The sequence below is a fragment of the Mangifera indica genome, chromosome 2, assembly GCF_011075055.1.
Source record: "Mangifera indica cultivar Alphonso chromosome 2, CATAS_Mindica_2.1, whole genome shotgun sequence".
NCBI lineage: Eukaryota > Viridiplantae > Streptophyta > Magnoliopsida > Sapindales > Anacardiaceae > Mangifera > Mangifera indica.
In genome coordinates, this window is record NC_058138.1 from 14,004,915 (window position 1) to 14,017,218 (window position 12,304).

Sequence of the window (12,304 nt, forward strand, 5' to 3'; positions counted from 1 at the left end):
CAAATATTTTAGTTTTTAATTTATTAATTATTGCAAATAGAAATATGTTTGAATTTATTTTATAAAAAATGAAAATAAATTTATTATTTGGTATGAAATTTAAAATTAATACTTGAATAAAACTTTTCCTATTAATAATAATAATAAATAGGTTAGCATGGAGAGCAGAGTAAGTTTTAAGTCCATGTTACTGAGTGAGATAGCCTATCTTTATGTTTATGTTTATGGAGGGCTAGACCATATTCCTATTTTTCTTGAAGTTCCATTTTAGATATTCAGGTGGCAACCAGAGGCAGAGGGATATTTTAATGTATGAGCAAGTAGTAAAAAGTTACAAGTAAGGTGGTGGGGGTGGAAGGGATAAAGCAATGGCAGGAACTTCATTGAAGCACTTGTAAAACAGACAGCAAATTTTTGTTATCTAATCAAATGTTGAGTATTTATTTTACAGTGAGCTTTAGCATCAAATGTTCATGGAGTGATGAATTGATCGAGACAAGAAATTCAACCATAATGGTAAAAGAATGCTAGATGGAGATATCTAATCAAGGAAAATGGTGAATTGTTACAAGAGATAATGCCACTTACTGATAAGTTGTGAGATCAAAAATTTCATGTATATTTAGTTGTGTCAGGTATTGTTATAAGGTACTTGCTTTACATTGCTTTGAAAACATCTTTATGTTATCATGTTTTTGGGTTGCAAATGTGCTTGATATGTTATAATTTCTCCTGAAGCAAATTTTAGACATTGCATATGTGAAAAATGTTACTCTCGCTGGCCTTAAGATTGCTGCAGCCCATTTCCAGCTGAGACAGTACCGTGGTTAAGGTAAGTTGCTTAGGCTTTTTTTGATTTCTTATATAGAGGGATAACAAATATTGGATAATATTCTGCAGATCATTCTATTATTTCCTGTTATGTAGAACAGATTTTCTAGTTGGCCTTGTAATTTAGAGAATTGATTGACAGAATAAGTACTCCCGGAAAAAACAGAGATGGAGAGGCTAAATTTGGCAGGTATGGAAATATGTTTAATGTGATGTTTTCTATTTTCCTCAAAATGACTGAAATGGTGGATTTACTTTCTCACTTCTCAGTTTTGTCTTCATGTTGCACATCACATCTTTATTAATTATTCTTGAAATTCTTTAATATTAACGCAGAAGTGATTTATATATCTGTTATTTGCTTTCCCTCACTGTTGGATAGCTCATTAATGAGGGAGCTTCTCAAATTACATTGGATTCTCTCTTTGAAATCATTTGGTGACTCATTGTGATAGGTTTGTGTTCTTGCTTGTGTCTGTACTTAGTGGGTCCTTGAAAAGCCACGTTCTCTCTAGCTAATTAAACTTGATTTTGGTATCTTCATTTAATGCAGACGGGCATCGCTTTCCCAAAATTTAGACATTGCATTGTTGAAAAATAATGCTCTTGTTGGGGCTCAGATTGCTGCATCTCTTTCCCAGCTCAGACAACATTTTAGTTGAGGTAATGTTCATATGTTGTATTGATTTGTTTATGATAATTCAAGTCAAATATAATTTCAATTAAAATTATCGTTAGACCACTATGTTTCTTTGATCGTTGCTTGTGAGTCATGAAAAACAGCCATTAGATTTCATTATGCTCAAGTTTTCTAGTAGTGATATATATTTTAAAGTGATTCAATTGATAGTATGTACTGGTGCTCAAATTCTCTTTGCAAAAAGGAGACTCCAAAACGTCAGGTCTATAGATTGAAATTATAGAACTTCATATAGAGGGTCTATTATTTTGTTTTTATGAAAGCATAGAACTTAATTGAAATCTTGGAATCATTTGATGTGAGTCTATTTTGTGTTCTGTTTATCCCTAATCCGTTATATGTGGCATGGTTTTGATTTGGCCTACTTGGTTCTGATTTTTGGCTTGAGTTAGCATTGTATGGCCACGAACTCTTGGATTCTGCATATTCATTTTATTTTGGATTTCGTTTCTTTCAGATCGAACCAAATTAATCTATGTAGATATGTTCAAGTTCTAAGTAAAAGTTTCTGGCTGATTTACCGTTTCCATGTTGGATGATATGAGCAAGTGCCCCTTAGCAAAGAACAATAATAAATGTGGAGAGGTAATTTTATTTGCTTGTTTATTTAAATAAATGTATTTGTGATTGAATATTTATTTATATATTTAGTAATTAATGAATGTCATATTATATTAAATTTATTTAAGTATTAATTATAAATAAGTGGATAAAGGAAATAATCATTTTATTTCAAATATCATGAAAATTTCACTTTTTAATTTATTAATTTTTTCAAATATAAAATATTTTTAAATTTATTTTATCAAAAATAAAATATATATTTAATACTTCGTATGATATTTACAATTAATACTTGAATTAAATTATTTTTATTAATAATATTAAAGGGATATTTATGTTAACAATAAAACTATGTGTATTTATTTTGGGTATACAAATGTGTATACATTTATATATATTATTATATAATTAAATAATTTTGAATTAAAGATAAAACAACATCCAATCATATAATAATTCATATAAATGTGTATATATTTATATATCTAAAATGAATATACATAGTATTGCTTTTATGTTAAAACCTAAACTATAAAGCCCATATTAAGGGGGAAAATGGAGCAATCCCTGCAACCACTGCTATTTTAGATGACATCCCTACATTATGGATTTTTATCTTAAACTCATTCTTGGAAACTTTTAATCAATATCCAAATTCTTTTCTATCTTAGTGCTAGCCATTAAGTTTTTCAACCTTTTTTTTGGGGTGTTTGAGTTGGTTTCTCTTATCTCTGTGGGACAATCAGCAGTCTTTTCCCGCTTATATGGTGATTTGCACAAATCTATATTGGTCATGTTGCTAAGATATTACTAATTGTTGGTTTTCTCTTTCACAACTAGCTGATGAATATTCAGGTGGCTACCCTGTGGAATGGTGCAACCACGGTTTCTGCAACCAAATTTTTTGCTTCTATGGTAATTAACTTTTAACTTTAACTGTTACGCTTTGTGCTTTGGCTCATACAAATTTCTTTGTAATTGTTTTTCTTTCCAGATTCTTGTAACATTATTGTTCATTTTATTATCACTTAAATGCTGAAATTCCAATAGGTTGGCACCCCAGTGTTTGTTACCGGGGAAAACAAGATGTATACCAGCATGGAGAGCAGAGTAAGTTTATTGACCATGTCTATCATGATGATATATACAGTTTATTGTGCAACATGTTTCTGATTTGGCAATCAAGGAGTGATATGAGATATCCTATCTTTATGACATCTGGTGATGCTTTAGTTTATGGAGGGGTAGACCATAATCCTATTTTTCTGGGACTGTTCCATTATTAATTGTCTACATTACTCTTGTTGTGATGTTGTCTATGCAGCGATGGATATATCCCCAGATCTTATAGAGCCTGGAAGTGATTCAACTGTGATTATAAGTTACTATTTCTGAATTTTGTTACCATCAGTACAGGAAACTCAGGGAGTTTGTGTTGCTGCTTACAAGACTCATGAGTTCTCAACTTTTTCCATTGAAACTAGTGGCTGCAAGGTATTAATGGTCAACTTTTTTGGGTTCATTTTCCTTTTGAGTTACTTTAAGTTATGGATGTGAAATTACAAATATAATTTGTATAACATGGTGGTCATCTAGGTTCATATTCAATGATGGTGTCTAACAATCATTCTGGTTTTGTTGTGGCACTCTTTTTTTCACCAGAAAAAGAGAGGTTTCTCCAAGAATGTGTCTATGCATTAGATGTCAAATTGTTGGTCACAACTTTATGTCTAGAAATCATATACTTGTCCATTTACATTTTAATGTATGAGCAAGTAGTAAGAAATTTCTTTTACAAGAAAAAGAAGCTGAGTGGGAAAGCAGTTCGACATGCTGGGCAACTGTTGAAGGCATATATGAGGTAATTTTTTCTTTTTCTTTAAACCAATCTATTTGTTCCATCCAATTTGTGATTTAAAATTTAATTCACTTGTGAAGAAAATACTTTAGAGTTAATTGTTGATGGCCCTTCATCCGTTTGGAACATCTCCCATATGCTCTTCTATATAATCATAGCCATCCATCATCACCAGTTATGAGGAGGAGGAGATTGTTGAAGACAATCTCATGACAGTGAGATCTTGTTTACTCTTTGAAAAGCACTTTCTTTCTAATAACTTTTGCATGTACTGTGTCTTATTTTGATATTTTTGTAAATAATGTGTTTGAGAAGCTTAGGATTGATTCTTATACATGTTTTTTTTTCTCTTTTGTCATCAAATGAATCAATTAATGTTGTGAAGTTTTTTCAAGGCTATTTAGATTATTTAAAAAACAAAGCATTTTCCAAAACCACAATATGGAACACTGAAATTTTTATGATGGCCAACTTAGTTTTCATATATATATTAGACTTTTAAACAAGGCAGCAAATTTCATCTATGTAACTTTAATATCCCAAGTTTTCATAAATTAATTATATGATATAATTTTCTATTCACAGTTTTAAATTTCAACCTCAGAACAAATATGTATTGTTTCACTGCAGTGTTTTGCGCTATTGGAAGAGAGAAGTGATATATGTAGAAGAATACTCAAGAAGAACTCATTTAAGGTTTGTTTTGTTAAGTAGTGAGGCAAGTTACCTATGTTAAGACATTTTTTTCTCTTTGAAATTACTGAAACCAAGCTTTATTTCCCTCTGCAGAACTTTGTATCATGCTGGAAAAATTTGACAGACCCAGAAAAATTATCACAGTGTGTCATTTCGCATCAAGGAAGGCAGGAAAAATGGCGTGGGTGGAGTAGTTAATGGCATGTTTTCTTACTGATCTCTGTCTTTCTTCATTTCGTTAATATTATGTATATGATACTATTATTTCATCAATATGCTGAACAAATTTTCTAGTTGGGCTCTTAATTTTGAGAATTTATTTGTTCTGCAATTGATCGACAGAATAAGTACTCCAGGGAAAAGCAAAGAAGGAGAGGTTAAATTTGACAGACATGAAAATATCTTTAATGTGATATTTTCTATGCCCCACAAAATGACTGAAATGGTTGGTTTACTTTCTCACTTCTCTGTTTTTTCTTCATGTTGCACATTACATCTTTATTGATTGTTCTTGAAATCCTTTAATATTAATGCAGAAGTGATTTATGTATCTGTTATTTGCTCTCTTACTGTTGGATTGCTCATTCATGAGGGTGCTGCTCAAATTACAATGGATTCTCTCTTTGAAATCATTTGATGACTCATTGTGAAAGGTTTGTGTTCTTGCTTGTGTCCACTTAGTGGGTCATTGAAAAGATCCATTCTCTCTGGCTAATTAAACTTGATTTTGATATGTTAATTTTGATGCAGACAAGTAGGTAGAAGATGCCATGAATTTGCTGAAAAATCATGGTTGATATATGATGTATTTATTTAGAATTTTGCAGACTGATGTTCTTGTTGCATTCCTCTTTTTTTTAAACCAAAATTTGCCTTACTAAGACATTTGTTCTTCTTGATCTTATTGAAACCAGGCATCAAATTCACTCTGCCAAACTTTTTTGTCATACTGGAAACCATTGACTGGCCAGGAAATATCTTGTGTATCCTCACTTCTTGAAGGTTGTAACCCCACTTCTCAGAGATGAATTTTCTGATAATGTTAAGCTTTTCCTTTTTCCTTTAACTAAGGAATGTAATGTTTTGTATATTAGGGTCAAATTTCATCAAATATTTATATTCTCAGTCCAACATTTCAGGTTATCAAAGAGAGGACGGATGGTGTTAGAAGAGATCATTTAATGGTTGGCTATGCTTTCCCAATATTGCTTTCTGCTCTTTCTTCAATTCTTGATGTTTAATTAGAAAGCACATTACATCTTAGTGTAACTTCTTACTTTGATGCTTGTTAACTATATGCTGAGAATTTCAAATCTATGTAAAATACTCCAGGCCCTATAAATGGAGGACCAATTTACATCATGCACCGAAGAAAACTTGATTGAGGCACTTATAAGCAGAGAAAATCTACAGGATGAAACAATTGGTCAAATCCTGGTCTTCACATCTGCTTGGTAAGCTAGCATTTGATGCTGTTTATTTCTATTTTCTAGTTTCATCTTGAGAAGAAGTTGGCAGATTGAGGTAGTTGTTGCATTGCTTTTCTTGACCAAGAGTTGCATATATTAAGACTTTTATGTCTTTCTTAAAGGTCATATGCCCAGTTTGTGTACATTAATTTTCTTCTAAGTTTTAAGTGCTTTTTGTCTTTTATTCTAAGGCATGTAATATTCTATTTATGTTTTCTATATCATCAAAATATTTGTTGTCTGATCACGACATTTTGTTTCTAATTTTGTTATTTCTTCAATGTGCAGAGATGATTAATTAGTCGGTTACCTCTGTTTAGAATTTCAACTCTCTAACTGATTTTGCTGAGGAAATGCTCAAAGTGCAAATTAAGCATGGAATTAAGGGCCTGTAATAATTATTGTTCAATGTAAGAAATTTAACGGGGACCCTCATGACAAACAGCAAATTTGCCTGAGGGAAGAAGTGCTACATCTTTTGGATTTTACAATTTCTTCGTAATTACATCTGATGTATATTTCTATTTCCTACTGGCTCCTTGAATAGAACAAATTGTAACAACAGATTTTGCCACTTACTGATAAGTTGTGAGATGAAGATTTTCATGTACTTGTTGTTTGAAGTATTGTTATAAGGTACTTGTTTTACATTTCTTTGAAAACATCTTTCTGTTAAAATGTAGTTTGCTTTCTATCATAGAAGCATAGTTTTTGAGTGAATGTAAACAGTTAGATTGACCAAACTGATATTATACATTGGGTAGCAAATGTGGTTTGATATGATAAAATTTATGCTGAATCAGATTTTAGACATTGCACATGTAAAAAATAATGCTCTCGCTCACCCTAAGATTGCTGCAGCCCATTCCCAGCTGAGACAGCACTGTGATTAAGGTAAGCTGTTTATGTTTTTATTGATTTCTTAAATAGAGGAATAACAAGTATTGGATAACATGCCGTCTAGGAAATTTACCTCTCATATTAGGAAATTTTTACAAAAGTCCTTTGACATCACCACCATTGGTTTAATATCAGTCACAAAATTTTTAAATCAGTTTACTGCTGATACATTTGAAACAAGATTGAGGGAGTTGAAATTGCGCTTGAACCCGCTCTTGTTTCATATAAGCTGGCTTACGTCGTGACATTGCACACAACAATAAAAGAAATAAACGAAAATATAGATGTTATTGCAAAGGAAAAAGAAATGTATGAACTTGATGTAAGTATGGAAAAATCAGAGTGAATAAAAAAGTACCAACTTTGTTTTTGGTTTTATGCAAGATATCAATATTTTGATCCCTTGTTTAATTGTGTGGATGAATATTTCTGATGTTTAAAAGCTCAAAGCATAATATGCTATTACCTTTTGAGTTGTATCTAGCGATCATCGCAATACAAATAATTAAATTAATTGTTGTTTTATAAAGACAAATAAGTTTGGGGTCCGTCCTTAAAGAAAATTTTGAGGGTGTTTTTGAAATTTTTAAGATTACCATATATTTGTTGACAGTTTAAAAATGATAGCTACATCTCTAAAGAATTAAACAATTTGTAATAAATTAGAGGTGTAAATGTCTTATTATAAACTATTAGATGCGTTACGGTGTACTTGCATGTATTGAGTTTTGAAAATATATGCCTAGGCCTTGGAAACAACATAAATATTATAATCTCCACATTGTATAAAAGATTTTCTCCAACATGAATCACACTTAAAACTTAGTACATCCCATCAAAGGCTTTCCCAACAAGGATGATAGTGAGATGCTTTCGGGCATAAGACATGAACTCCTACCCAATAGGCAACACATTCTAGGCTTATAATTGTCCAACATAGCGATTCAAGTTCAACTTGTTATACCATTTATGTGACTGAAATTTTAAATTAAAGTCAATTTCTTATCAATCTAGAAAAAGTAATAATCTTACATAATACTAAACCTATAATAAAATGGGTAAATTTGAAGTAGAAGAAAAGGAAAGAAGATGGAAAAGAAATGAGTGAGAAAAAGAAAAAGAAAAAGAAGAGAGTAATAAGAATATGAGAATATCCAAGAGGTTAAATGTGTAATATTTTGACATGGAGAAAATTATTATTCATAAAATATTTTTTAATTGCATTTGTTTAGTTAATGTAAAATGACTTTCTTGTCGTTCTATATAATTGTTTTCGTTAACAGATGATAGGTAAACAAATAAACGTTTCAAACTTAAAAATTGAAAATTTGTTATTCTATCAAACTTCCAGTGGGAAATAGTCATCTAGCCTTAAAACAAGGTACATAGTTGTGTAACTATGCTACCATATTTGTTCGAATTTATATATGAGTTTTTTTTCTTTTTTTTTCGTCCCTATAAATATAAATGTTTATAGAGTCTCCATTTTTTTTTTTATCATAACACCTTTTGCTTTGGCCCCCATAGGTGCAACTTCCTGATTTACTTTAAACCCCTTATTCATTTTGGTCCCCCAATATAAATTTCCTGGCTTTGTCCCTGTTTACCATCACAAACCTTTATATAATATGCTTGCTAAATTATTCGAAATAAAATGTTGCTAAATATTGAAATTAATTTAAGTTTTTCGTGTCTGTTATTTCCCTTGCTAAATTATTGGAAATAAATTGTGCTTCATAAACTAAACCTTGTATAATATGTACAATATTTAGAACTTACAAGCCTTATTTTTGTATACATCATAATCTCCTGAATCCAGTGAAACATTCTGAGGCTGATCATCGGCAGCTTTAAACAGTTGTCGCCATTTCTGGGGATCGTTTCTGGACCCTTCCCCTGATAAATGCAAACTTTAGACTTAGAGTGAAATCACATTTATAAAAAATTGTGAGCAGAGACAGACTACACATAACATAAATCTTGTTGGATATCTATTCGGACAGTAGGTTTTACATTCATGATGTGAGACAGAGTAAAAAGTGGGCTGTTTGAATTTTGAAAAACCAGAACGCTGGTTCTTGAGAATATGCTTACCTCAACTAAGTTGATCTCGAAGATCTCACCTTCGGTGAATTCTCTGTCAAGTGCTTGTATGCAAGCTTCTGCAACCGCAAGTCTACTGACCTCTCCAACAAGTATATCTCCTGAACGAAATAGCAAATCCAATAGCCATTACCTACTCTTTCTGGTGTGTTATCCCCGTCCCATATCCCATTTCTTTGAAGGAAAGGCTCTCCATGCAACAAATAACATGTGTGACACCATACATGAAAAATCTTTAGACGATTTACAATTGGTATATTTAACAATCAAACACACAAAACAACCGTTTAAACCATTTGATTCACAAAGAAGCTAAAGGAAAAAGAGTAGATTTTGATGAAGAGTAAACTCTCACCTGAAATATAGATGGATCCACATCCTCAGGGTTCTAGTGTCCCCTTTACATACCTATCAAGTTTCAAGAGTTCTTTACGATATAATTACTACATCCACGTGAAGGAAATAAGAAATTCAAGAAAATTCAGTTACATAAGAGAAGAAAATGGTATTTTCACTGATATATGAAATATCACCTGTAATTTTTTCTGCTTTGATATTCCGGCTAAGCAGCGGTGCCATTATCAGTTGACCTAAAGAGAGACTGAAATTTAAGATTACAAACAACCACCTTGCTTTGAAGGAGCAAATGGAAAACACAAAAAACATATCTTAGACCAAAAGCATTACATATTAATTCAGTCCAACAAATTTGAAGGCTAAATTTTCCTGGAAATGCTACCAAGATCCCAGTATCATTACAGGGATCATTTTCTTCCAGGACTCCCAAATTTTGTACCGTAACATTCATCAATGGAAATGCTACCAAAATCCCGTTGTTACTGGGATCAATCATTTTCAGTAAACTCACGCTTTCTAACTATAACATACATTAAACATCAATAGAAACGATACCGAAATCCCTGTTTGTTACCGGGATCAATATCTTCCAGCAAACCCACAATTTCTAACTATGACATGCATGCTAATCAATGATATTTATGACATTAAAAATCAAATTAGTAATTAAATATTCATTCAGTACAAATCATGAATTCTATAAAGACTAGAGGTAAAAAAACCAGTATGTGTCTACCTACACCAACAGTGCCGCCAGCAACAAGAACAAGCTTGGAAGACGAAGGAGGGCAGTTTGGGAATCTGAATTTGGAGCTTGAATAACTTCTTCTTCTTGCGCAGCGTGAACAATTGATGATGATAGAGCTTTGGAGCTTGAAACAGTCTCGTGGGAGCATAAACCACAAGTGATGGAGAGGGGTGGAAGTGCAAAAAGTGGGATTATGTAGGAGTTTTATACGAATTTCACAAGTTGGCGAGGAGGGTCGGGAGTTTGAGTGAAGAAAAGTTAGGTAGCCATGAATGAAAGCTTGCTAAATTATATAATATGCTTGCTAAATTATTCGAAACAAAATGACGCGTTACGCTACCCTTGAAGGTGTTAATAAGAGGTAATTTTATTTGCTTATTTCTTTACCATAAATTTATATGTGATTGAATATTTATTTAAATATTTAGTAATTAATGAATGTCATATTAAATTTATTTAAATGCTACTTATAAATCAGTGGGTAAAAGAAATTATCATTATCATTAGCAGTCTTTTATGATAAGAGAAGAAGATTGTGATGTCATTGCTGTAGTTGAAGACAATCACATGACGGTCAGGTCTTCTTTGGTCATTGAAATTCTGTCCTCCATCTGTTTCTCTAAATTATTAAATATTTTCTTACTACAAATGTTACAAAAATATAAATTTCTGTTTTCTGGACAGTTTGCTTTAAAGATTTAGATCATTCCTCAGATAATTCGGTCTGGTTTTCTTTTTATGCTCTCTCTTTTATTTTGGTTTAATCAATTTTCAATTTCTGGGAAGCTTATGATTTAGCCACATACACACTTTGTTTTCTTTTATTATCATGTGAAACCATTAATGGTGCAATGGATTTTCGAGGCTAGTGGGATTAGTTAAAACAGGGCATTTTAAATTTCTACAACTGATCAGCAAAAGAAATTATTGATTTATGCAAATGTCATTTGCCTTTTCTGCCTGTTGGGTTATTTGTGTCATGGAGCTTTTTCAGTTACACTGAATGCCACTATGAAACCAGGCATCAAATTCCCCCTGCAGAACCTCGATTCCTGGTGGAATAATTTACCTCGATTTAATGTTATGCGAGACAAGAAGATTAGTGTTCGGCCAATGGTCACAAGAACTCAATTTGTGGTTCGTTATACTTTCTCATTGCTTCTTTCTTCATTTCTTGATGTTTGATTGGGAAGCTGCTTACCGTATTATGTTATTTCTCTGGTGTATGTGAAGAAGTAGTTGCTATTGATGGTGTAAATGATTTTCAGGGCTATTGAGAAGATGTTAAAACTTGAAACAGAGCATTTACCTAAAGTAAACTTTGTAAAATTTGAAATTTGTTTGTGTTTGTTCTAGCTTGTCTGAAGGAAATAAGAAATATACCCTTTTAGTTGTATTAACCTTTTACAGAGATTAATTTTTTAAAAACAGAACAACCTTTTTTAAAGCCTAAATGCATTTGCTTTATCTTTGATCTTATTGATATCAGGCATCAACTTCCCTCTGCCGAGCTTTTTTCTCATACTGGAAATATTGACTGGCCAGGAAATATCTTGTGTTTCCTCAGTTCTTGAAGGTTATGACCCCACTTTTCCGAGATGAATTTTCTGATAATCTTAAGCTTTTCCTTTTTCTTTTAACTAAGGCATGTAATGTTTTATATATCAGTTTCAAATTTCATCAAATATTTATTTTCTCAGTCCAACATTCCTTGTTATCAAAGAGAAGACAAATGGTACTAGAAGAGTAGTCAAAAGAACTCAATTAGGGGTTGTATATGCTTTCTCAATGCTTCTTTGTTTCTGGATTTCTTATTACTGTTTTCATATCAGAGCATTATGTTTATTTCTTTGATGTAAGAGTTTGTGTATATAAATGCAGAACCAGTTTATCTTGTTTATGGAAGAAGAAACTTTGTTGAAACACTTGTCAATAAAAACATAATTTTCGAGATGAAACAAAAGCTCAATCCTGTTGTTAACATTTTCCTGGTGAGCTTCCAACTGATCTACCTTTCTATCTCTGACTTGTTCGTTGCATAGAACAAATTGTTATTGCTAATAGATAATTGAAACAGA

At 31.8% G+C, this 12,304-nt stretch overlaps 1 protein-coding gene and 2 long non-coding RNA genes across 52 annotated transcripts in view; 2 read left to right on the forward strand and 1 right to left on the reverse strand.

Annotated features, from left to right (window-relative positions):
- The window catches only part of LOC123202981 (ribonucleoside-diphosphate reductase large subunit-like), a 57,089-nt gene extending 52,273 nt beyond the window's left edge, over window positions 1-4,816 (forward strand). For 4 of the 48 annotated variants that reach the window (XR_006499152.1, XR_006499137.1, XR_006499148.1 and 1 more), the window contains 7 exons: window positions 1,989-2,116; window positions 2,936-3,010; window positions 3,146-3,205; window positions 3,420-3,589; window positions 3,692-4,168; window positions 4,584-4,649; window positions 4,743-4,816. Coding sequence is in view for 6 of the 48 variants with exons in the window: in XM_044619149.1 (XP_044475084.1) it covers window positions 1,432-1,494; window positions 2,936-3,010; window positions 3,146-3,205; window positions 3,512-3,589; window positions 3,895-3,956; window positions 4,579-4,612 (372 nt within the window). In the remaining 42 variants the exon portion in view is untranslated. The other 44 variants (XR_006499146.1, XR_006499156.1, XR_006499139.1 and 41 more) reach the window with 44 other exon arrangements.
- Window positions 4,817-4,992: 176 nt separating this feature from the next.
- On the forward strand, window positions 4,993-6,728 carry LOC123203196. The gene is made up of 6 exons (XR_006499234.1): window positions 4,993-5,094; window positions 5,186-5,302; window positions 5,564-5,651; window positions 5,789-5,833; window positions 5,982-6,103; window positions 6,407-6,728. It is a non-coding gene; the product is annotated as an uncharacterized LOC123203196 (long non-coding RNA).
- Window positions 6,729-8,734: 2,006 nt separating this feature from the next.
- LOC123203250 lies at window positions 8,735-10,528 on the reverse strand. 3 transcript variants are annotated; one of them, XR_006499252.1, is made up of 5 exons: window positions 10,219-10,528; window positions 9,655-9,711; window positions 9,477-9,529; window positions 9,113-9,311; window positions 8,735-8,914 (listed from the first exon to the last, which is right to left on the reverse strand). It is a non-coding gene; the product is annotated as an uncharacterized LOC123203250 (long non-coding RNA). The 3 variants fall into 3 exon arrangements; XR_006499253.1 differs by having other exon boundaries at window positions 9,113-9,295; window positions 10,215-10,528; XR_006499251.1 differs by having other exon boundaries at window positions 10,215-10,528.
- Window positions 10,529-12,304: the final 1,776 nt, after the last annotated feature.